We start from the raw sequence: 27,746 nt of genomic DNA on the forward strand, positions 1-27,746 counted from the left end.
CTCAATAAAATCCATGATTTGTTCTTTATCTAATGAAACTGATTAAGGTTCCACCACATCAGTATGAAACACATAATAAACAGCAAATATATTCATAAGTATTATTATATTTATAGTTATTATAAATGTACAGAACTCTCAGGTTTAGCTTCTAATGGACCTTTACATAGTAGCTATCTTTCTTCTTCTATAGTCCATGCCTAAGAAATATCATGACTGGTTCCCAGAAGCCATCTCTCCTCATAAGTCAGCCTCTTTCCTAGGTGCCTTAACTGCTCCTAAGCTGTAGAAGGCCATCTGGTTAAGTGGCACTGAACTACAAGGAACACATTCTGGAGCTGCTCGGCTCTGACAAATTATATCTTCAGAGCACAGTCATAAAATTGCTGTCAAGTGGTTAGAATAAAATTTATTGAACCTGTAAGGCGTTATGGACTCATCATTTACCAGCAGAAAGCTAAGATTATGTATGAATGAACTATCAAAAAACTATGTATGGCAACGGAGTGCTGGAAATGATCATTAGAGAAACAATCTTTGCATGCTAGATGTTGAGCCAAGTGGGATATAATTAGGGTAGTTTTCCAGGGAATCTATAACTCGTCTCACCACCCAATTGTGTGTAGGTGGACACAAAGAGCTATCCTGGGTTTCTTTGGTTTGGTGGGTAGGCGGGTCGTTTAGAAAAGCAGGCTATCGTGATCCCTCAAAACTACAGTTCAAAGGAGAGTGATAGAACTATGGATTTCAGTAAATAGCCAGGCACAGCTGCTGGGAATATTCTCCTGAACCCATAGAGGAAACAAAAACAGCTTAGCAAAGAGGAAACTGAAAATTCCAGCTGTGAAACAGAACTTTACATGTTGAAATTATTCAATGATAGCAGTGCCATGATCAGTAGTCATAAGGCTATAATAATCTAGGTATTTGTGGATAGAACATAAGTGCTATGGGAAGCAAAGAAGGCCATGAACAAATATATAAGGAGCAAAGAAATAATGAGTAGGTATAGATTGTTTGATATGAACACAGTCACTTCAAGACTCCTATAGCTGAGAGTTAAGGGAATCTAAAAGCATTTCTTGATCCCTGTGTGTATCTTAACAATATGTATAAAAAATGTTGACCACAGATTCTTTCTCCAGGATGTCCACACTCTAAGGCCCCTTCCCTAAAAAGACTTCCTACAGAGATCAGCTAAATATATTTCCTCTTTCTTGTTCATCTGCATACAGTAACTCTGTTTCTCAATCCACTGTATACTGTAAACCCTTCTCAATTCACACATGTGAAACATATGCATTGAGTTTCTTAGGGTTGCTGTTAGAGTGTACCCATCAGAGTATAGGGCCCATCAGATCCCAGATTTTCTATACACGAGTCTGTCATTAGTTCATTCCTGTCATCTTTGGTAGGCCAAACCCTAAGTCATGCAGTTGGTGGAATATAAAGAGAAGAACGTTTCAGGGTACCTTCTTAATTAGGGAGTTGTGCTGTAAAGCCATCTTGCAATTACTATAATAGATGCCTGCAGAGAAGATGTTTATTTGGGCTCTGATAGCTCTTGCCCATGATAAAGAGGACCCATTTCTTTGAGGACTTCAATGTAAGTGCTAGATGGCAATATTGGAAAACTATATGGTGAAACAAAAGGCTTATCATGTGATTAGGAAAACAAGTGACAAGAAGCTTCAGTCTACCAGTCCTTTCATGAGTTCAATCGATAAACCAAAGATCACTCAATTAGATTCCACCTCTCAACATTACAACAGCCTTCAGATAATGCCACTCTGGGGGAAAACATGTAACACAATGAACTTTGCAGAAAATTTACATCTAAAGTATATCAGGAGTCCAACAAAACACATTCATTTCATCATAGACTCTGCTAGTTCCTTTTGCGTTTTTTGTTTGGTTTAGGTTTTTAGAAAGCATTTCTTTGTGTAGCCTTGGATGTCTTGGTACTTGCTCTGTAGACCAAGCTGGCCTTGAACTCACAGAGATCCACCAGCCTCTGCCTCCTGAATGCTAGGAATAAAGTTGTACGCCACCACCATCTCCAGGTTCTCCAAGTTTCTTTATTCTCCCTGATCCCTTCATGCACCCAGCAGTTAATGGGTGAGTTAACCTCACTTGGTTTTAAGTAAAACTCTCTGCATTCACATGGATTGCAAACCTGACCATGCATGTGAATGCCTTGCTTTAATATTTGGATTTTTATAAATATATTAGACCTTTTCTTTATAAGTTAATATAGTTAATTCACTATGTGAATTTTAGAATATCTTGAAAAAAGAGATGCCCTGTTGTCAAATTTACATACTTAGCAAAAAATATAGGTGATTGCACTTCATCATAATAACTTGTTTTCTGAACGTTTTTAGAGATATAGTGCCATTTCCAGTGTTCTGGCAGACTGATAATTGTCTATTGCAATCTGCCACAAAAGATAACTAGCAATTTCTCAAGATGAATGGAGGATACCGGAGAAAAGCACAATGTGTTGCACAAAGTGTAAGAGGGAAACAGGAGATGCTGCTATAGACAACCATACTAGATCAAATTAAAAGCAATCAGAAACTTTTGCTCTGTTCTAGACAGACAACTGTAGTGATATCAGCTACTGTGATGGCCATGATGTAAATGAAGCATACAAGTTAAAAGATGGAAGGAAAATTTGGGATTGCAGTGATGGGCAGATCACCAACATGAGGTATAATTAAACTGTTAGTCAAGTTACAGGCTTAGAGAAACAAGAAAGAGCACAAAGTATGCAAACAAGAGTAAGGCGGTCTATCAGTTAGGATCGAGGGTATTTGACCTCCTTGAATCTGAACCTCTATACTGCTTTTCCAGTACAAGAGTAAATTGAAGTTATCTGAGACTCAGAGGAAATGTGTTGGAAGGAAATAAATACTTGGTTATAATGATATTGTGAGAGTCTCTATAGCAGAGGAAAGGAATAACAAGGTGATGGGATGGGGTGGTATCTCAAAATAATTTTTAAAGAAATTAAAGAAGGAAAGACACAAAGATCACATGACAGTAGTCAGAACAATTGCTAACAAATTAGTAGGAAGGAGCCAATAGAAGAAAGAAGCTGTATAGGTAAGTGCTCAAAAGCCAAGGGAGATAAACACTAATAAGATACTGTTGAATAATTGCTGAAGAAGTAAAGTACATCAAGAACACCTCAACAGGATGATGGCAGTGAAGAACTAAAAATGTTTTTTAGAAAAAAATTAACAGAAACAGACAATCCTCAAACAAAACTTACCAAGTTGAAACATCATGAGTTCAGGTCTTCAGTAAATACTCCAGCAGCCTTGTGTGTTAGATGAGGTGACAGCAGTCACAAAGGACTGGTCAGACTGGTCACATGAGTTGGAATACAGGCTTATGTCTTTTGATGACCCAAAGCTCTGCCTTTTGGTGCATTACTTTGTTAAAGAATGCTTACTTTGTGAAAACTGAAGGAAAACTTAGCGTTAGTTTCGTTTTTAGCTATTTGAAATGGCTCCATGAGTAGACAGGTGATGGTCTTAAAATATTACACTTGTCACGAAATATAGCTATTAGTTTTACCAGCATTGCAACCAAATACTAGATAAGTAAAATTTATGAGAAGGGAGGATTCAGATTAGGTTCTGATCTCAGAGACTCTAGATCATGGTGATGGAGGAGAACGTCAGATTGACTCATGTCATGATGGAGAAGCACAGTGGAATAGTAGCACAAAGGAACCAGTCTAAAATTTGATAAATGCAGTATTCAAGGGCATGTCTGCAGTGGCCTAGTGCCCTCAACCATGCCCATCCTCCAAAGCTCACCACCTCTCAGTAGTGTACTCAACTACTGAGATGAATAGACAAGCCATATTCTCCATTATATAACATCCCTGGAAACCCCTCACTGATTCATGCAGGCACATACATTGCTAATTTCTGAGGCATCCCTCAATCCAACTGAGTTGACAAGAAGAACCCTTAACAATAATACAATGTGTAACTATTTCTATGTTTCATAATTCCTGCAATCTTTTAAACATCACTGAATTTAATATCTTAAGAAATCTGATTTCAGCAAGGCAGTGGTGGCACATGTCTTTAATCCCAGCACTCAGGAGGCAGACACAGGCAGATCTGTATGAGTTCAAGGCCAACCTAATTTACAAGAGCTATTTCTAGGACAGACTCCAAAGCTACAGTGAAATGCTGTCTCGAAAAGAAGAAGAGGAAGAGGAAGAGGAAGAGGAAGAGGAAGAGGAAGAGGAAGAGGAAGAAGAAGAAGAAGAAGAAGAAGAAGAAGAAGAAGAAGAAGAAGAAGAAGAAGAAGAAGAAGAAGAAGAAGAAATCTGAATTTGGTGGGAAGTGGTTATAATTTGTTACATCATTTTCTTAAATAGTCTTTCATCTTATTTTTAACCAAATGAATAAAGAATTTAGATTATTTTCACAAAGATTATAGATATTTCTAGTTGCCTAACTAAAAATATAAGTTTATTCCCAAGATCATTGCTGTTCTCAGTCATGGGAAGAGAAGTTTCTGTTTGAGGCAGTTCAAGGCCAGTTCAGAGACACTTACCTGGTCTAATGGGATATAAACCAGTAAATATCGAGTGTTCATGATGCTGGTAGCAACCAATTCAGATACTCTTAACTGATCAATGGGACAGGAACCAGTAAGAATTAAGTGCTCAATCATAAATGAGATACCTATATAAGCCCCCCAAAGCTCAAGGAAAACAGCAGAAAACAAAAAGAATATTGGAGTTGGAGAATGAGAAGGCTAATTTAAAAGCTAATTCAAAGTTAAAAATAACTAACCTAAGTTTCTTTTCTACTGCTGTGACAAATCACAATGGCCAAAAAAACTTATAAAACCAGGTGTTTAATTTGGGGGCCTGCTTTCAGTTTCAGTGGGAGAGCCCATGGCCATCGCGGTGGAGTAGATGGCAGCAGGCAAGCAGACATGGTGCTCTAGGCACTAAGAACTTACGTGTTGAGACAGCAATTGTGAGGCAGAGAGAGAGAGAGCTAACTGGGAATGCCATGAATTTCTGAAACCTCAAGGCTCACCCCCAGTGACACATCTCCTCCAACCAGGTCACATCTCTTAATTCAGCCCAAACACTCCACCAACTGGGGACAAAACACCCAAGCAGAAGAGCCAATGGAATCCATTCTCATGCAAATTGTCATAGATGGAAGACTATATAATACTGTCTTCTGACATGGCTATTGCATGCAGAAACTCACTGTGGCAGAGGCAATCTACAGAAGACCTGACCGAGAGTGGTTCCATCAACATTCTATCCCAGATGGAAGAGATGTTCATAGGGTCTCACACCCTCCATGACGAGGGGGCTGCAGACAGTCCAGGTTGACAGGGGATAAAGAGCCATATTCCTCAGAAGTATAGCACGGTTACATTGCCTCACTTATGCAAACAATCTTCTGCCAGGGCTCATGTAGAACAGTCTAATTAAACATAGTAGGTCACAAAATAAAGAATGTGGAAGTAGAAGTGAGGCTTAAGAAGAAGAGATTTGCTGGGGGTAAGTGAGGGTAATGGGGCACTTTGATCACAGGGAATGATATATGTGTATAAAATCCTATGGCAATAAATATTAGAAATAAAAGTTCTAATTATCGTTGATTTTCCAATTATATACCAAAAGAAAATCTAGCAGGGAAACTGATCAAGTCTTATAATATAAAATCAGCAGCAGCCTTACTGAAATGACTAGAAGGCTTAGCCTCCTCTCTGCATAAGACAATTGCATACTCTAAATAATCAGAAATAAATCAACAATGACCAACCCTAATCTAATTACTTTCAAAGAGAGTTCTTAGGACTTCGTTTCCAGTTGATTGTACACTAATTGGAATGGTTCTTTTATGCTAGCAATTGATTTATTTTTTAGTGAAACAGCCAATAATGGAGTCAGAGTCCCTCTACTTCTACTCCAGAAATCAGACTTCAATTGAATTTTTTCAGACAAGCTAATTTTTGAATTAGATAGCCATTCAAAGTTATCGAGTGCTTTTAAAGTACCTTATTCTCAAAATAAGTTAACTAAATGTGTTTTTATGGCTGCTGCATTGCTAATTCCAAGTGAAGAACTATCTGATTACCGAATATGAGTACCACAAGCCTAGGGCCATGGCTATTCTGTAGTAGAATCCAGTTTAAAGTGCCTCAGTATGGTGGTATTTTCTAAGACCATGACAGGATGGGTCAGAGGAAGAAAAATCCCAGAATCTGTTGATATTTGAGTTCTAAGAGACTGACTAATTCAATGCACAGTTAAAAACAAAAAGAAAATTTCTAAAATGTATTGCACTGTATGTTTAATGAGAAGAGCTTGTAAAGTCCTTAGAATTTTGAAACTTTGAAATAACAGTGTCCTTAGAACATCTTGTCTTATTTTTTTGTATGTGCAAAACTATCCTTTATAACTATTCATTGAGATTTAAATTAGAATCTCTTTCAGTCTGTCATGGTTCTAAAGTGACTATTCATAATATTAGTATTTCAAAAAAACGTGAAAATAGGCAGAGTCTGCTTAGCATAGTTGTTCCTTACATAAAATAAGTGTCATTTATGCCTTAATATAGTACATCATGATCATAGGAATACATGCTATTAAATGTATGGTTATTTTACAATTTAAGTAGCTATTATAACTTCTTTTTTATTAAAAGAAAAAAATGTATTTAATACATGAAGATTTTTATGAAGAAGTTTTAGTACACATTAAGCAAATGCTTCATAGAAACTTAGCACTCTTAAATGAGTTGGAATGGTTAGAATTAGGAAATAAAATTTCACTTAAATTCACCACTTTCCACACTATTATAGTGATTATTAGCTTGTCAGTAAAACGATTATGGGAAACTGAATGCCATTTCATCTTGCATCTCTTATTGAAAGAGTGCAAATTTCTTTCTAAGCATTAAAACATCCATTTTATGCTAATAGTACCCAGCAGTGAATATTTTAGCTTCTTCCAACATTTTCCTTAAAAATTATAGACGTTTAATGGTTACAGACCATTTGTTACACAGCTGTACCATGCATGCTGACAACTTCCCCTGAAACAAGTGGTCAGTGTGAACAAGGAGTTCTAGGAAAAGGAATCCAAATGGGAAATGTTTGTAGATTTTTGTCCCTATGAGATACACTAGGAGAAGTGAACTAATTTTTTTCTCATCTCAGTGGGAGCCAAGCATCTAAGGAAGTTAATATTACAGTATGGTGAGATTCTCTAGTTGAATTCACCCTGGGAAATTACTCTTTACAAAGAGGCCCTGGAAGATAAGTACTGGGATCCGAGCAAGGCTGGATCAGGAGAGAATCACAGGCAGAATCACAGGTGGAGGAGGGGCAGGGTAAGATGTCCTTGTTCCTTCAAGATTCCAATGCAGAAGGGTTTTCAGGAGGTGTGGAGACAGAGGGGTCCTGCGATGTCTGTGAGGAACACATGATCACACGACTAACCAAGGATTTGTGTTTACATCAATATGTATTTAAGAGCAGAACATAGAAATAGGGTTTGCCCTAAATGATGAAATATGTTGAGATTATTTATGCTAAAACTTTTCTCTCTAGCATACCTTGAATGTCTTTGCAAGTCACCGCCTGACTACAATATTTTTCATTTTAACAATAATTAAATCTTTATTGGAAAGAACTTGTAAATTAAATTTAAAAACCATGTAGCAAGGTTAGCTAAAGCAAAATCTACATATCTCAATGAACAGTGAGAATGGCTAGCTATTCTGAAACTGTGGAGTGGGGCTCCACAATGGATTTCATACATTTGTTAACAATTATAAGTCATATACTCTCTACCACAAAAAAGAAAGAAAAGTCATGGTTCAGTTAGAAATAGAATAAAGAAAGAAGTACCTTTATATCTGCTCTTATAACTTACATTGTCTTTCTCTTATATGCAGATCCTAGTCCATAATATATACATATATCAGAAAGCAAGTATACACATGAGTGCAGTGTAACATACAGAAAGGAGAAGTAGAAAGAGTAAATATCATGTATTAAGGGAGGATGGAAGGCAAATATTTCTTTTGGCTATTCGTGGGATACCTTGTTCATCCTAAATTTGCTAAGGGACTTCTGATATCATCTCTAATACCACTAAATGTTCCACATTGCTAGCATGTTCCTGGTCACTGTCAGGATTCTACCTAACTCTTCAACATATGGACAAAATTGTGTGATCTTTTTGCTCCCCATATAACTCAGGTTTTCAGGGTTCACAGCAAATGTCCTTACCCACAGAACCGTCTAATCGAGCCCTTGTTCTTTTCCTCGCCCATAATTCCAATCTAACCCAAACCAATTGCATTTCCAAAATATTTCTCAGGTCCTATATACCTATTATAACTATCTATGCTGATCATCCAATTCTCAGTTACTATTGTCTTCAACATGTAAAACTTTTCTTGATTCTTTCTCCACAAGGTCCAGTTTCCACAAAATTATTATTAGCTTTTGGTTCCTGTCCTGGAACTAGCTCTTGTAGATCAGGCTGGCCTCAAACTCACAGAGATCCGCCTGCCTCTGCCTCCTGAGTGCTGGGATTAAAGGCGTGCGCCACCACCGCCCGGCACACAAAATTTCGCCCCCTGACCACTTTAAACGTCTTCCTCTTGCATTTGGAATAAAACATACACTCGTGACGAGCGCTTATTAACATTCTCCCACACGAGCTTCAGGTGGGTCTCTGCTGCTCCTTCATTCTGCTGCAGCTTTGTGCTTTCTGTGCCCTAAAGATGATGAACTTTCTCTCCGTTCTTTCGCCCCAGAGTTCTCACCAATTTTTCTGATTCCTTTTCTTCATTCAGTAGCACTGGCTTCCTAAGGCTTACTCTCTGTTTGTTGAGTTCCTTTATAATTCTTTTCAGCTATTGTTGTTGGTTCAATTACATCATCTGGGAGTGCAAAGGCACTGATAGTCACCATATCTACCTTGTCTCGCTATTTTATAAACCTATTCTCAAACTATGAACTTAAAAGGCAAATATATTAAGTACATTTAATAAAGTAACTGTAAAAACAGGGAAAGTTTGGCCAATTCAACATAAAATCTCTGCCTGCTTGCTTAGTGATTAATTGCAGAAGTCAGAGAAAATGAGGTCACAGCTATAGCAGGCCAAGAACACAGGTGTTTCAGAAATAACATATGGAGGTAATTATTACTAATATTTTTGCTGGCAAAAAGTATAGGTGATTATTTCTGTATACTTGTACACAGACAAAAAGGCAAGGGGCGCATTAATCTCTCTTATAAAATGTAGCATTTTTCCAGAGTGCACACTTACAAGTTTAGCTAAAATCCATTATAATGAAAACAACTTTACACAAATATTTATACGATCTTATAAATCTAGGGATTTGACTGTGACTATGTCGCAATGTCCATGCCCTCACTTAGCCCACACTCCTCCCAAAGTAATGAATCCTCGCGCCAGACGGCAACCTTCCTGAACCTTTCTTACAAATGACACTAGGGATCCTGTTAACTGTCCTTTGCAGTTCCGCGTGCCACCAGCCACCTTTTCAGGGCACATATATATTATAAGGAGTCAGAAGCCTGCCAAAATAAAAACTTTTTCTCCATCTGCAGGAGAACCAGCTTATGAAGCAGTATATTCTAAGGCGCAAAAGGTTAATGTGTTAGTGACACCTGTTCAGGATATGACTTTCTGTGATCCTTCACAAAAATCTAATTTCCAGCCATATGATTTCAGCAGACTTGAAATTCAGACCTCAAAGGCGGCATATATTTGATATTTTCTTGCAATTCTACAATGAAGCAAAAACCTGTATAATTTGAGATCTGCATGCTCATAAAGATGAAAGAATGGGATGCAATCTGAACAGGAGCTTAAAAAGCAGGATCATTTCCCTGCACTACCTTGAAAAAGATGCAGCTTTGATATCTTTGTAACATAGATGCAGCTATGCTGAGGGGCAACAGATCAGGAAGGCCTTCTCCACAGGACTTTTAAGAACCTCTGTAGACTGGAGATCTAACTATTCCTTTTTGTGTATGTTCTTGGGTTTGTGCACTTACCTAGATAATAAACAATATATATATATATATATACATATATATATATATATATTAGGTTGAACAGGGCTTCAAATGAAGATGAGTGAAGATGTATATACACACATAAATTGTTACATAATGACTAACAACTTAAGGAATAGTCCTTCCTACACCAAATAGTACTAAATGTGGGATGAAGGTGATATTTACAATATGTAATGTATTATTCCAATTAATAAACAGTTTCAATGAAATATTTTTGAATAATTATCTGAAATGGTTCGTATATTACGTATTAAAACAACAATGTATATGACATAAAAGATCAAACAGAAATATTTAATGAACACCCACTAGGGAGATTACACATAATATCTAAAATGTGAAATATACCAGAAATGCAGATTATTTACTTATGGTCTTTTGATAGTGCCACTTTCTCGACAAAGTTCATATAGTTATATGAACGACAATTCTGACTTTTGTGGTCTGATATGGTTTCCTTTAGTAGTCATAAGTTCCTAGGCTTGTAGATTATTTACTGAAGATGATTATACCCTAAGAGGTTCATAGTTGAAATGCTAAAAGCAAAGGCTTATTTTTCAAAGACACAGATTTTCCACCAAACCATTAGAATTGACTTTAAATGATGATGGTTCAACAAAGTATTTCTGAAACTCCAGATAAAAATAAATTTTTCCAAAGATCAATTTAGGAGGATATTAGATACAATTAGTAAAGTTATCAAATAGGTTAAAAGTAATCATACTGCCTTTAGAGTTGAATATATCCATAAAAATCAAGTCAGCACTTACCTGGATAACATGCTTCAGTTTATCAACGATCTGGTTTATCACAGGGTCAGTTCCTCTGACTCTGACTTCGGGGTTTCCAGACTGGGCTTTCATCCCGTTTCCAACCACACGTTGAGCGTAGCTGGCAGAGTGAAAGGAAAGAGTTATTACTTGGGAACCTGGTCAGAGGCAACCTTCAGAGCTGCTTGAGCCATTTTTTCTCAGAACAGACACCACGGCTGTGCTTCTCAAAATACAGATAGAAAAACTTTATCACCATTCTGCTGAGGTGAAATGCTCACACTGAAAACAGGAAAAAAATGTATTTTAACTGTGTATAACAACATGATAAAAAAGTGTGTGTATGTGTGTGTGTGTGTGTGAGAGAGAGAGAGAGAGAGAGACAGAGACAGAGAGGGAGAGAGAGAGAGAGAGAGAGAGAGAGAGAGAGAGATTAATAATTCTGGCTCAATTACACATGTCTATACCTAACATTGTCTCATTATCTATATCAAATTATTTTATGCAGTATTTAGATAAGATTGTATATATAGACAAACACACACATACATTCATTGAGAAAGACAAGCCGAAATTATTGACTTTATAATGACATAAAATCCACAAAATCTTTTGTAGGTAGAGGAAAAATACAGTTTCAGTAAGTTGCAATCATTAGTAATAGGATGTTGTCACAGGTAGTAAATGGTACCTTCACCAAATGGCAATCATAATATCAACTTACTATTCATGAAAATATTTAAATTTATACATCCCAAAATGTATCAGTTCCTACTCTATCACCATTCTGTATGAATAGACTAGCTGAAAAAGGGTGTAATTCCAGTCCTCACAATGCTCATTACCAACTGGGAAATAGAAAACGCCAATGCCAATTAAGTCATTCATTGACAAATTCATTCATTACATTTTGTTAGATTTCAAAGTTACCTAGTAGAATTCAGCCACATAGTTTTGCTTGTTTTCAGACAGTATACTGTAGCTTTGTAAGTCACATGAGCAGCCACACACATCACTGTGGAGTAACAAAGAAGCATTGCACACAGCAGCTCTAAAGACAAGTAAGCACAGGTGATGCACACTGAAAATGTGGGAAGTCTGTCTGGATTCAGAAATTTGGGGGAAAGCAGGGAAGAAGAAATATTAAGTGAGCTTCTAAGCCAGGAGATATTAAGTAAGACTGGATTTTCATGTAATGGGTCATGAGATTTCTGGAGCAAAGGATACCATTCTTAAAAGGAAAATGAAATAAAAAGTTTATGTATTAAGGTCTCTTCCATCAGGTGGAGGCACCAGCTTCTGCTGGGAGATTCCATTCTCTGTGAGTAAAGTCTCCCATAGTAACTCTTCTTTTTTCTCATTATGACAAAAAGAAGGCCATCCACAGCGATGTCACATTGTTTTAATGTGATTTTCCTCCCTTCTCCTTGAACAGTGTGTACCAACTGTTAACACGCCTTTTCCCAAAAATTCCTAGTGAAGTAAAAACAATTTTTTTGAAACAATGAAATTTGGTTCCACTCTTGTGAGCACAGCCATATTAAATAAGTTTAAGGAATATCTATTTCAAAATGAGGATTGACAATTCTAAATAAAAATTAAATAATAGAAACTTTGACATTGTATTTGACATACTAACTTATTTTCATAATATTAACATTATGTATTTTAATAGTATAATATTAATAATGTATAATATTAATAAAACTGTGACAGGCAGTTATTTAAATCTTGATATTTCCAAAACAGTTCAGAATGATGTGGGATTCCCCTCTGTATACTATGAATTGGTTACTAATGAATCTGTTTCAGCCAGTGGCTTATTAGAGTTAAGCCAGGCAAGAAATCCAAACAGAGATATAAAGAAAAAGTAGGCAGAGTCAAGGAGATGCCAGATATTTGCTGAAGGAGAAAGATGCAATCTGCCACCCAGAACCTTAGTGGTAGGCCACAACCTCATATTAATAGAAATGGGGAAATTTAAGATGTAAGAGTTAGTTAGAAATATGCCTGAATCATTGGTCAAGCAGTGTTGTAATTAATATAGTTTCTGTGTGATTATTCTGATCTGAGCAGCTAGAAAAAGAAAGAGGAGACTCTGCCTGCACCAAAATTCACCTTTTGTGTGTGTGTGTGTGTGTGCAGCCACAACAGGACTAAGGGGTGGTTTTCCAGGATCCATGGGAAATATACGCCAGTAGAAAGGAGCAGAAGGAAATTGAGACCACTTATGTTGTGAATGCCTCCCAATCTTAACTACCAAGTAGTCAATCAACCTTGATCTTCTGCAGCGTGGCCAAGTATTTATCATTGTCACAATGTTAAAAGCACATTGCATAGTTGGCTCCTTGATTAATGTGCTGAAAATCAATAGAGATGATGAATAATGTGGGTAAATAAATATCATGGTTCAAGAATGGAGTCCTGTAAGGAGAATTCTGAGTGCTTCTGAGAAATCTCTAATAACACAAGACAAGGGTCTTGTGACTTCTGCTTCTTCAAAACATAGAATTGTCCTCAGGATATGTTTTCTTGCCCCTCCTCAGTGTGAAGGATAAGATAGGAGTGAACTGACTTCAGATTATTCATTACAGCTGGCTATTGCCATTTGTTTATCTGCCTCTATGGAAAAAATGCTTTGTCGTGTGCAACTTTGCCTTGTGTTTGTACAATGTACTCAGTGACTCCTCTTAACTCTCAGGGTATAAATCGTCTGATGCTCTGAATAAAGTGGGCTATTGCATGAGAATTTAGTCTCCCTCACTTACTGGCTCTATTTACCCTGATCCTACCACCAACCATAGCAAAAAACAAAATGTATAACATTATAATTGTGATTCACACATTTCTTTAGCTACTTGATGTGGGGACAGTCAATTCACAATTACAATTTTGTTTGATGTTCATGAGTTTGGGCTTAATTGATCTAAAAAACAACAGGAAGTCTAGAAGTATAAAGTTATCTGCTGTTTCAGTAAAACATCTATTTCTTTATGTGGCCCTTAGTTACCGAGAGAGGCAGGAAGGGAAGGCAGGTACAACGTTTGAAAACCTAGACCTCTAATGGCTAAATTTAATCTAGGATCCTCAGGGAGCCCTTGTCAAGTCTTCCTCAGACTGTCACTCATAGCTTCCTCTCATCTCACTTTCACTCCTAGTCAGACCAGAAATTATTTTAGCACACACTGATGATGGGACTTGGTGTTAACCTGAGAAACTGCTTGCTTTTTGGTGTTTTTATTACCACAGCTTATGACACCATTAACTAACTATACAAGGCCAGTTACAGAATCATAAGTTCAGCTACTCTGTTCTTAAATATTTGAGTTACCTCCTTTTATTATTATTTGGATAGTAACAACATTGAAATGATATTAAAAATTAAAGTGGAATATGATTTATTGAAAACTTACTTTTTCTTGTTTTATAAGAGTAATGACACTCTGATGTAGTCTAATGTGCGTATTAAAATGGTTCAAGTGAAAAGATAAGTGATATCAAGTGTTAGCAAAACACAAGGTAACTAGAACTCTGATTGTGTCACTTGTCAATCTTTTCTAGTGTAGTTATGATTCATTCTCATCATTGTATTATTTTTCCTTTTTATATGCTACAATTTATTGTGTGTGCTAATATTTATTGAACAAAGGCAGACAGTAAACAATCAAAATGAATGAATCACAGCTACACTAGAAAAGATTGACAAGTCCCACAGTCTCAAATAAAAGATGATACAGAGTATATTTTATGATTTAATGTATTTTGAAAAGCAATCAATTATTAATAAATTTCTGTTAGTGCCACTTTCAAAGGCACCCTAGGAAAAGAACAGCATATGGCTTCTTTATTGTTTCTCAGTTAATCAGGAGTGCTTATTAAAATAAAAAACACTGAGATAAAAAGTGAGATTTAGACACTTTACTATAAATTATATGGACATATTTTTGATGTAACAATATTAATATTCAATTTCTTGGTTATTTCTTACAGTATTTATTGAAGAAAATAATTTTCATTAAACTACGTGTTAAATGAACAATACGCAGGCATTACATCTCTGTGTGTATAGAAATGTTTTCAGGATTATACATATTCATTGTACATGAGACTGTGATAAACATATTTACCCCACATTTTTCTGTCCTCTCCTACCCCCTCTCCTTTCAGTCTGACCCTATTATTACTTAGTTTCATTTCTGACATCTTGCCATACATACTTAGGCAAAAAAAAAAAAAAATAGTCCCAGCATCATTAAATGATGACTGAAGATTCTAGTTGGCTTTAAAAACCTACTCCCTGTTGACTTAAATTTGTGTACACAGATACGATTTCTAAATTAAATAAAATTCTTCCTCACAAATGTGCTTTACTCACCTTGTGGAGTTTCGATAGATCGTTATTCTTCTGAGTGTGAGACAAATTATAAAACAAAGAATTTCCATAGATTTTTTTATTTGAAAAATTGTTAACATTTCATGTAAAAAATCGAACAAAGGGAATTTTTTAAATATAAAAGTTAAGCCCTAACACTTGTGCTTATTTTTTCTCAGAAGAACTGGTAATGGATGCTAATTGTGTACAGAATATTCACTCCTAAGAACAACTTGTTCTCATCATCAAGACAAAGGCAAGGACATGCACAATACACACACATACATACAAACACTAACACACACAATATACACACATATCCACATACACATAAAAACATATACATACCCATATACACACACATTAACACACTGCAAAAGAATAGATGTTGACTAAGATGATTTCAGTCTTTCTGTGTTGGGCAGCTATGACACGAAAGAGATGCTGGTAAGCCTATATACAGTTGTTGTAAGCATGACTGACTTTATGAGCCAGAATAAAGAAATAATTAGGAAGGATTGACTTTGATTACTGTCTTAACCTGCAATTCCTACTTGAAACCAATGTCATAACCACTGACTGGCAGATACTAATTTTGTAAAATGCCATATAATTTGACTCAGATTCATGGCAGAATTATAATATTTTCATGAATACTTATACAGTTTTAAGTATACAACTTAAAATGATCGATCCTAGCTGTCTTCCCCAAGTTTACTGGTACAGGAGGTAAGACACAATGGTGTCCTGATGTGCAACATACTCCACCAGATGTTTATCTTTACCAAAGATGCAGCACGTATCAGAAGTCAAAAACCAAAAGTGGAAACCTAATTGCTGCTACTATTTTTTGCTGTGTCCAATAAATTTTTGCATGGCTGATTTTGTGATTTTATATTCCTTTCATGTCTAGAATTCTAAGTCTCAGAACTGCTGAAAGATAGAAGGCTGGTTTTGCAGTTGGTTCAGCAAATGTGCTGCTGTCTGCAAACCTGGGTGGGCACACAGGCTATAAAGTACACTGTAGGTATTCCTCAGTGAGTTCCTTGACAAAGAGTAAATTACTTTTGAACTCTTTCTTGCTTCTCTTTCTGTATCTGTTAGGAACTGTGATGTAAATACTGGTGATTTTCCTCAAGAAAACCCTGCATATGCTCTTGAGTTTCACTGATCAACTGAAGCTAAGGGCCGTTCTGTGGACACTTGTGCTGTACAGCAATTTCTCTATACAGGAAGTTCTAATTGTTGAAACCTCAGTCTAGAAATAACTCCTATAACTGACTTTATGAGCCAGACTTATGGGAATAACCTTTCACGGTAGATTGAGGCTCACAGAACTTTAGACAATGTAGAGTCAATTTGCAATGATTAAACTCCTCATGATTTTACATATTCACTTCAATTGTGAAGACATAGAATCATTTTCAGACTATTGGCAATTTATTTAGCTTTATAACTATACATTTATGTTTAAAAAATTGTATCTATGATTTTACTAAAGTCAGAATAAATATAATTAATTGTGAATATGTTTGATATTAGTATTTATAAATAACTAATTTCTCTTATGGATATGATACTTTGTGATATGATTTATATGGTTATAATTAATATTATTTTTAAAAGTCAATGTATGCTTTACTTATTTTCACTTTACCACTTCAATAAACTAATTAAGAAATGGACATTTTAAAAAGACTCAGAAAGCATGAATTCATTTTTTAAAATGTACATAAATCAGTCTTGAGCCTCACTTTGTTTGGCAAGGCATGCATTGCTGCTTGCCAGGCTAGCCAAGAGAACCACAGGTAAGCAATTTCAAAGCAGTTTGTAAAATAAGCAGTTGTGTGAACCAGAAAGAAGATATTTCAACACAGGAAACATCTGGACAATTTGGAGTCAGCAGGAAGCTGACACTTCAGAAAACTTTAAAGAGGACTATACATACATCGATTATAAAGGAATTTATAAATACTTCACATTAGTTTTAAAACACAAGCTATAAATCTAATTTACAGTCATCCTCTTTTGATTCAAAGCACCTGTCAGAATTTAAAACTGTTTTTTCTCTCTCCAATATATTTAGTATGGTTTGCAACTACTGGAATACTACAGTGATATATATTTCCTGGCCATGAATTTCAAAATTAAACTGTACAGCAAAAACTGTCTTCAACTGACCTACCATGGTCACAATTATATTTTGAACTCTTGATACACTATTTTATTATATGAAAATATGCTATTATATGCATATTATTATGCAGGTTCTAATATGTACTTTAGGACAAGTCAAAATGACTCACAGTATACGTTCTCTCTCTCTCTCCCTCTCGCTCTCTTTCGTTGGTATTTGAGACATGTTGAGCAAAGGCTCTACAATTGAGATATATTACCAATCTATAACCACTATTTTACCTCAGACATAAAATTCTAGATTTTCTTGGAATTTTATAATATTTTGTGATATATTGTAATTTATATCAGCAATAATTAAATTTTACATAAAAGAATGGTATCCTACACACAAACACACACACCAAATTAAAGTTATTTACTCAACAACAGAATGCTCACCAATTCATGGAAACTGAACAACTTACTACTGATTCCCAATTGGGTTAAGACAGGAATTATGAAAGGAATTAAAGTATTTTGACAATTGAATGAAAAATACACAACATACCCAAATTTATGGGGCACAATGAAAATTTTTAGGAGACAAATTCATAGCCCTAAGTTCCTACATTAAAAGTAATGGAGAAACCTCATTTTAATAACTTAACAGCATAATTAAAAGCAGTGGAACAAAAGGAAACCATACCCAAAAAGGGAGAAGAAGAGTAAAAATATTCAAACTCAAGACTGAAACAATAAAATAGAAACAAAAATAAATACAATACAAAGAGTCAATGAAACAAAGAGTTGTTTCTTGGAGAAAATCAAGAAGTTGACAAACCCATATCCAAATTAAAGAGCAATGGAAGAGTACCTAAATTAACAAATTCGAGGTGGAGATGGAACATAACAGAAACCAAGGAAATTCAGACAATCATAGTTTTAGAATCTGCCCTCCATAAAATTGGAAAATCTTAAAGAACTGGATAATTTTCTCAATATACATCACTTTCCAAAGTTAAATCAAGATGAGACATGCAATTTTCACATAATGTCATACAGGTTTTTACTTTCCTTTTTCTCCTATTTTATAATGCTAACGTTTGTATTTTCATTTAAATTTCTTCCTCTATCTTTATTTTACAGGTCTTTTGTGTATATACATTGGCTACCGGTTTAGTATTTTTATGGAATTCCTGACAGTGCAAATAAGTGGGTCTCTGTTTCTTTTGTCTTCTCTTTGTTTTCCTTCCATTGTTTTATAGTATTCCTATGTGCTTGTTTTTGTTCTATCTATTTTATTTTATTATTATTCCTTAAAATCATGTTTGTTTTTAATGAATGATGCATACAGATGGGAGGATAATTGTAGAGGAATTGAGAGGAGTAGTGAGAGGTAAAATCATAATCAGAACCCAATATGTGAGTCTATTTTCAATAAAAGTTCAACAAAAAGTAAAACTAATAATTATTTAGAAGGCATAAAAATTGTAAAAATTACCAAAAACTTTGGAAATAAATATTTTAATATTTCCTATAAATACAAAATAAAAATCACACTAAATTATATTGCAGAAACTGTCAATCAGTTTCGTAAAATTAGCTACATCTATTAGGTTAATCTTACTTTCCCATTGTATACAAATGACTGAAAACATATATTTAAAATCTTTTGTTTCCTGTTTAAATTGCTCTTTAAAATAAAATAATGTTTTAACTGAAATTTTGTATTTTTAACAATGACTTTGGTTTTATCACTGTGTACCTCTGAAGACCCACAGAAGCCTACAGTGTCTAGCATTCTGCCCCCAAGAAGAAATACACCTGTATCAAACCTACATTTGTTTCTTAGCCTATAGCTTAATAGATTTCTTTTGTCTGTCTCTGGTGACAACAACATAAATTTAGACTTGGAAGGGACCTTAGAGGTCAATTCATTCAACTCAGCCCTGCCTAAAACAAATTGAGGAGGTATGTTTGCTTCATCATTTTGTATGTATGTGCTGTGTATTTCTGAAGGCTTCTAAGACGACCTTGCAAAAAAGGCACAGACTCTATAAGAAAAGGATAAAGGAAAGCACGATGAAGGGAGAAGGGAGAAAAATATATATGGTGATAGATGGAAAGAGACACTAGCCTTTGGTCTAAAACTTTGCCCTACTTATTTTGTTGGTGAAGGCCAAAAAGAAAACCAGATACAAACAGATCATGTTACTTACCAATTCCCTGCCATGGAGAGTGGCAGGATAAGTTAGCAACCATGTTTTGGTCAAACATACTTATAAATCTTTAGGTAACAGAAAATGAATAATATGGTGAAAAGAAAAACACAATCATGACCCCAAAGATCTAATGATTTCATACTCCAGGTGAAATTGGCTGATATCTCACGAAGTATGCATTCTTCCCTTTCACCCTGCAGTTTTGTAAAGCAGTCTCTCCTGTATCCTTAGAATATACAAGTTTGCCCCTCCAAACATTCCCTTTCCCTTTTCTCTGTGTGTGTCTCTCTCTTCATACCTGTTGTCTTTTTAAGATATTCTTAAAAATTACATTATTCATTTTCTTAAAAAGAAGGGGAAAGAGAGGAAAGGAGACAAGGGGAGGAAAGAAAGGAAAGAGAGAAGGAAGGAGAGAGGGAGGGAGGGAATGAGGGAGAAGGGGTGCTGGGAAAATTAGGTAACAAATTAAAAAATAAAAGAATGAGATCTTGTAGGATCAGCGCTTAAGGGGAGTGTTGTGATGAGGCAGAAGACCAGTCTGGGGTCTGTAAGCTGTAACCTGACAGTCCAGACTGTGGGCTTCCTAATTTTATTTCTGTTGTTGCTTTTCCTAGCCTGAGCTTAGCTTTTTATCCTTTTCTTTCTCTTCTTTTCCCTGTGTTATATATTATCATTTAGCATGATAACTTCATCTTAATGAAGTTGGGAAATTATGCAGATAGATTATGAGAAAAATAGAAAATGTTGATAAATAAGCCATCTAATTCCATACCAACCAGCCACTTAAGATCAATTTTTTAAAAATGTAGCCTTCTTTCAGTATTTCCACCCAGGAACCAGCTGAGAGTATAATTTATAAACCACTTTCACATACCTTCTCCTCTCACTGCCCCAATATATTCATGCTGATTATTGAAATATGTATTGTACCCAGAGGCAGACAGGCTACAACAGGTATCCATCCACCTCAGCTCAGCTGCACTATTCTCACCAGGGCCTGCTGACTACCCATAGCAACTGCATCAATCTTACCTACAGCACAGAGTGGAGAAAAGCAGCATGACAGCTTTTTACAGCCAAAAGAATAAACTAAATAAAAATGGTCATTTCTTTATATAAAATAATATTTATAAGGCTTTTTTTTTTTAAAAAAAAGAGTAGGGGATAGACAAGAGAGAAACAGAAAATGTAAAATGCACCCCCTTAAGGAAGAGAAAAGAGGATTATACTAAATCTTCCAAAAGAAATTCATGGCTGACCAAAAGACTTATTGAGAAATTTTCTTTAAACTGTTTAAATTTGAGTAGTAAGGAAAAGGTCATACTATTTAGGAAACATGGCATAAATGGCTCAAAGACAAATATACCCAGACATCAATGTGAGTGATACCTCAGATACTTTGTTTTATAGGAAACTAAACACACAGGAGCAGGTAGTCTATCCACTAAGGAGTCTGTCTACAGTGGAAGGTTCAGGCAGGAATTCAGTCAGAGCCTGGGGCTGAGGTTGGGGGAAGTGCGGTAAAATAATGACAGAAGAGAGGGCACAAAGGCTGTGGAGAGGAGAGTTTTGAGTCAAGAATAATTTTTGTAATGTAAAAGGTAACAAGAAGAATAAGATCTGAAACAGAAACCAAAACTGTGAATATTAAAAGGACTATTTAATTCTAACAGGGCCGAGAAAAGAAACAACAAAAAAATATCTCATGTGAAGACAGAAAGTGGACAAAGGCGGAGACCTAATAAATAAAATGTCTAATGCGCAAGGCAGGGAGAAGAAAGAAGGAAGATTTGGTTCTTTATAAATAAGTTATGTAAAGAATATATCAAATTTTCCTTCTATTCTGTTTAAATTATTAGAAGTTGGGAGAGGTAGAATTGACCTGTAATCCTAAAACTGAGCCTCAAAGTAGGAGGATTATGAGTTCCAGGCTGCCCTAGGCAACATACTGTGCTTTTTTTCTCGAAACAGCACAGTCAATCAATCAACCAATCAATCTATAAATATCAAATACATAGTTTCCATTTCCTCTATTCTTCCCAGCTGTTCCTCATCCCCCCACTCCTATCCAGTTCCTACTCCCTTTCTATCTCTTATTAGAAAAGAACAGGCTTCTAAGAGATAACAACAAAACATGGAGAAATAAAACATACAATAAAGCAAAAAGCAATCACATTGAAGTTGAACATGGCAACTCAAGAAGAGGAAAAGAACCTCAAAAGCAGGCACAAGAGTCAGATACCTGCCTCTTCTCCTAGTAAAGAATGTCATAAAAATACTAAGTTCATAGCTAGAATATATATTCACAGAACCCAGTGCAGACCCATTGTAGGCCTTGTGCATTGGAAGAAACACAAATTTAAATCCAAATTTATCAGAAAACATCCAATATTGAAATTTAGAGATTTGAATTTAGGCATATAAGGGTGATTTACTGATGGAGGAATTACTTTCATTTAATAAAGAAACTGCCTTGGCCCATTTATAGGCCAGCCCTTAGGTGGGTGGAGTAAACAGAACAGAATGCTGGGAGAAAGAAGCCGAGTGAGGAGTCGCCATGATTCTCCCACTCCAGACAGACGCAGGTTAAGATCTTTCCTGGTAAGCCAGCTCGTGGGGCTACACAGAATATTAGAAATGGGTTAGATCAATATGTAAGAGCTAGTCAATAAGAGGCTGGAGCTAATGGGCCAGGCAGTGTTTAAAAGAATACAGTTTCTGTGTAATTATTTCAGGGCATAAGCTAGCCATGTGGGCGGCCGGGTGCCGGAGACGCAGCCCAGCTGCTCCTATTTCAACAATTTACTACTAAGAAATATATGTTAATTGAATGTGATACTACAGCAAACAAACCAGATTACTGATCTTCTACTGTAAATAGAACACTGTAGATAGAATGCTTTTACCTCTCCAAGTTTATCTCTTAAAATATTTAATCCAACAGAATGCTATCAGAAGGCAGAGCATTGATATCTTATTGTCTTATGAACAAAGCCTCCTGGGATTTGATGCCTTCAGGATTCCAGAGAACCGGGTAAGGCCACTGTGAGAAGGTGGAAATTTGTGAAACAAGACTGGGGCGCTCTAAACGATGATCCTCAAGACACACATATTAGACTTTTCCAGACTAAAAATTGAAGGATAAATCTTTATATTCCCATCAATGATGTTTGGTACAACAGCCCAAACACATTAAGAAATTTTAATCTTAAAAAAAATATAATAAATTAAAAAATTAGTATAAATAGTATAAATAATACATATGACAAAGTAGTTACAGGGTATATTCCTTACCATGAAAGAAATACCTAACTGAAGACATCAATTATTTTAATTATTACCATAACAAGGCAGAAATGAGCATCAGTACTATCTTTTTAGAAAAGACTAAATGATCAGCAACGGTTTAAGAAACTAATCTCAATTATAGGAAATTCTATGTGACCAGGTATGACACATGAAAATGGCCAAAAAGGTTTGGGTAACTCTATTTCAAAAGAGTTGCAATATGGTTATATAGGAAAATCTAAGCATATACAACCCCAGATAAGAAATAATCACCCCAAAGTCTGGATATGTTCCTTTAATTCTTCTCTCTCTCTAGCTTACTATTGGTTTAACTTACCAAGTATTCTTGGTGCTCCATTGTCTCATGCCTAAAATAACATAATTGTGATATAATTTGCAAAACGTTTCTTTCTTTTTTTTTTTTTTTTTTTTTTTTTTTGGTTTTTCGAGACAGGGTTTCTTTGTGGTTTTGGAGCCTGTCCTGGAACTAGCTCTTGTAGACCAGGCTGGTCTCGAACTCACAGAGATCCGCGTGCCTCTGCCTCCCAAGTGCTGAGATTAAAGGCGTGTGCCACCACCGCCCGGCTGCAAAATGTTTCTGAATACTAAGTGAAATAAGAAACATGCGATGCCTGTGTGTGTGTGTGTGAAGATATCCTAACATATATGTAGCTATTATTTGTATCAAGAGGGAAAAAAATTCATTCTATGACTGCTCATAAACAGTTTCTCAACAATTGCCTTACCTGGTTCTCTGGAACCCTAAAGGTATCAAATTCCAGAAGGCTTTGTTCACAGGGCAATAACATTTCAAACCTCTGCCTTCTGATAGCATTCTGTCAAACATAAACAATGAAAAGTGCCAGGCCACAGGGGAGTCAGGTCTGAGAATGAAGATGCAGTTGGGTGAAGAGAGATGGTATAATGTGATCTGGGTAGAAACAAAATGTTGAAGCCCAAAAGAATGAACAGTTGAACAGGCAGACTGTATTCAATAACGTAGTCCTTGGTATTGCGGGGGGGAGGGTCATTCTGAACTGAAGCGCTGGTAGCAGACTGGAGGTCAATGCCTGTTGGTCCCAGATGCACACACCAAGGATGACATAATACGTTGGAGTAGGGCTATAAAATTGCAGTGCAGATTTCCCATTATCTTGTGAGGTCCAGGAGAGGAAGTTACACCTGTTCTTTTTTCTTACAAGTCTGATAAGTTCTTGAACCTGGATTCCCTGATATGTTTTCTATATGTCCATATGCCCCTTACAGTCTTAATTCCCACAATCACAAAGTACCATTTCTTCTCCTAAGAATGGGTTATTTATTGTTGTGTGCTACATGAGTAGCACCAGATATGTGTATGTGATTGTTCAACTGCCTTGGAAGACAGTCAACCCACATCTCAAAATGGAGTCAAAAGGTGATCACAGAATAGAATCTTTCAGAGCAAGACACAGCCTGAAATATCACAAAACAGCAAAAGTGCATGGATTAATTTTAACACCCTATTCCGTGGGTGCCCACGGGAGGGACCCAGTGACTCGGCAGAAGAGCAAATGTTTTGTCTGTTTTGTTTTCTTGGCATTTCTAGGTAACCTTTAAAATTAATATCACACAGTTACAAATAACCCAGACTCTTTATATATAACTTAATTTAGTTTAATGAATTGCCCAAGCTTACTTCCTACTTTGTTTTAAATAATGGATTGCCATTATGTAAATTGTTACCCTTATCATAATCTGGGTCATTGACACATGGAGTTTCCCTGCATCTTATTTGCAGTTTCTGTGTGCCTACTATTATTTCAAGATAACAATTCTAAAACTCAATGTGAACTGTAAAGAACATGTTGTAAGAAGACAAAAGAAAAGCTGTCAGACATATTGCAAAACCGGTGTTATAGAAATACCTAATTTAAGCTTACAAAACAGAGGGATGAGGAAAAAAACACTGAAATTTTACTTTAAAATATTTTTAAATATAAAAATAAAACCTTGTCTCTGAAAAAGGTCCTAGTAAATTAAGAAACAGAAATTCTCTTTAAATCATCCATCTACCACAACCTTATATTTTTTAAGACTTAAATTTTTAATTTTAGATTCTCTCGATTAAAGCAAAACATGTATTATATTGAACATACTTCTATCTGTAGTTCTGAAAATTTAATTACTATTAAAAATTACTTTAACGTATACGGATTGCTACAAAAACAATAGTGGCATTACTATGGGAAATGCAAAGAGAATACATGAAATTTTCAAGCCCAATTACAATAAAATAGAAGCACACAGATTCCAACCAGGCTCAACTCTTCTGCTTCATGTAGACAAAAAGGCATCTAATATAGGAATTGTATGAACCATTACTCAGGAGACCAAACCTAGGAGAAGCAAGGCTGACAGTTCCTATTTCCTCTAAAACAATGCTGCAAGTCTCTCAGATCCCATAACAGCAGCCTGGATGAGACTTGAGATTACCTGATAATTTCAGAGCTTGTGTTTGACACAACACTGACATGTTGAATATTTTGCTTCAGCCACAGGAGATTTCTAACTCTTGCCTTCTGAAGTCAAAGGGTCACATACTCAATTCATTCTTTGTTATTGAGTGGTTTGTTTTGCTAGATAATTGATGGAAAATTAGCACGAATGACAGCTATAGTATGGTGCAGGAATTGCAAGCAGATGAGAAACCTGAATGCCATTACCAATACAAGACAGAGAAGGACATCACAACAGAGGTCAAATGATAGAATTAACCCAGGCGTTAATGCACTGTCAACTCTGAAATGCAGTATCAGCAGAAGCCGAAGTTAGGTTATTTCACTGGCTCCTTCTTTTTTTCTTCATTAAGCTATACTTTTAAATTCTCCACAGCTGAAGAGACATTTCATCAGCAAAATCCTAGCAAACTTCTGACTCAATCATTTGAACTTTACCATGGTGAGTGATTCAGCAGAAAAGATTTCAATCTGTGTGAACAAAATGTCACACATGGGTTACTTCACGTTGCAAAAGTTAAAACAATTCATGAATGCACAGCTGAATTGTGGAATATTTATGTATTTACATAGTGAACATATTTAATAACGAATATGAAAAAATTCTAACTACAACATGATAAAGTGATAAAAAAAGAAGATTAACACTGCTTTACGATGTTATCTCAAACAGAACTGTTAATATGCAGAAAACAAGAACAACCTAAAAATATGTAGGGAAATATAACATAAAGGTCATAAGACAGTGAAGGAGCCTTTGCCTATAAGCAGTCTCCAGGACAACAGACCAGGAATAGAATGCAGTGGAGAAGGGGTATTTGAGTCACTCTGGTGTATTAGCCTTAGAACTCTCTTATTTGAACAAAAGGGGGAGGTGCTGTAGGAAATTCTTCAGCCAGTAGCCTTAAGTTACCTGCCCACTTGGGCATGGGCCTCTGATACTATAAATGCTGATGTAAAGACCGTGCTTACTCTTTGTTCTGACTGCTGGATTCTGTTGCTGTTTTCCTGTTCAAACAGAGGATTGTGATCTGTGAGTCTACTCCTATATAAATAATCCTTTATTGTACTCAATTCTGAGTGAGTAGGGAATTTCTTTTTAGCATCCATCTTCACTTACCACCCCCTAAAAAAATCATTCTCAAAAACTCATATTATGTTGTTATCATTTCAAATCAGCACGATGGAAGTTGCACTGTCTATGGAATAATATATTTCAAAAGTACAAAGTTTAAAACCCCCATGGTAAGGTAGGAAAAAGTCTGTTGTTTGTGGTACTACAGCCTTGTGAGATGGTAAGATATCAAATAATAAAATAGAACTTAAACGAAAGCATTATAAATTATGTTTCAAGATAGTGGGCTACAACAGTAAATATATCTTTCTTTGGATACTGTGATTTTCTCCGGGAATATAATCAGAAATCTACAAAGACCAATGTTTAACATCATCACTGGAGAATCAAACATGTCTACACGTGCTGCAGTGCTTTGTTTTAAACAAAGAAAATATCCAGCATCTTCATTGAGGCCACGCCCTCCTGAAGCATCTCTCGAAATTTTGTTCTCTTCTTAGGGGCCGTCTATGCTGTCATCCAGGTCTGCTACTGCTACTGTGTCCATGCCTCAAAAACCAAAGGAAACATGTAGCAACCCTAAACCCCACATACATCCTCTAACTCTTGTCCCACCCCCATAATTTTGTGTTCATTTTAGTGAAAAACTTCCTGTATCTCCAGGACTTTAGTTCAAGATATTCTTAGTTCTTTTGGTGAGGTTTTATGTTAGCTAATTCCTCTAAAATTTTATCCTTCTAAGTGTTCAAGGCCTATAGGTCAGACTGCACAGTTGCTTAGAGGAGTCATCTTCATCACTCTGTCAGGGATCTGATGCAGTCTCCAAGTCTTCCTTAACTTCCGTTTGCCACAGTTCTCTTCTGTTGTATGCCATTCTTAATATCAACTCTGGCTTCCCCCAGAGACAACTCTTCTGTATGAACTTTAAAAGTATGATTACTTGAATAATAAAACTCTAGTTTCAACACAATATTTAGAGTATACCATTTCCTTATATCTATAAAATCATAGTGTTTTTTTATAAAACTTAAATCAGTTCATTTGTAAGCATATTATACTCCAATATTCACTTAGATATTTGTTATGTGAGTATTAAATTTAGTAGAAACATAAATAACATCTACTTAATAGCAGTACAGAAAACATCAAAATCTAAATCTTGAAGTGTCATCTAAAATCTTGAATAAGGTTTCATGTTCAAATAATTTCAAAATAACCCAATTCTCATACAATTTAAATTGTTGAATCAATAGCAAAGTATTCCAACTGTTCATGAG

General features: G+C 35.7%; 1 protein-coding gene across 2 annotated transcripts in view; it reads right to left on the reverse strand.

The window, feature by feature from the left end:
* Gpc5 (glypican 5) overlaps positions 1-27,746 on the reverse strand; it is a 1,086,235-nt gene that overhangs the window by 725,510 nt on the left and 332,979 nt on the right. For both annotated transcript variants that reach the window (XM_057786870.1, XM_057786871.1), the window contains exon 6: positions 10,897-11,017. In XM_057786870.1, the coding sequence (XP_057642853.1) occupies positions 10,897-11,017 (121 nt within the window). The remainder of the gene's footprint in view (positions 1-10,896; positions 11,018-27,746) is intronic.

The sequence above is a fragment of the Chionomys nivalis genome, chromosome 12, assembly GCF_950005125.1.
Source record: "Chionomys nivalis chromosome 12, mChiNiv1.1, whole genome shotgun sequence".
Taxonomy (NCBI): domain Eukaryota; kingdom Metazoa; phylum Chordata; class Mammalia; order Rodentia; family Cricetidae; genus Chionomys; species Chionomys nivalis.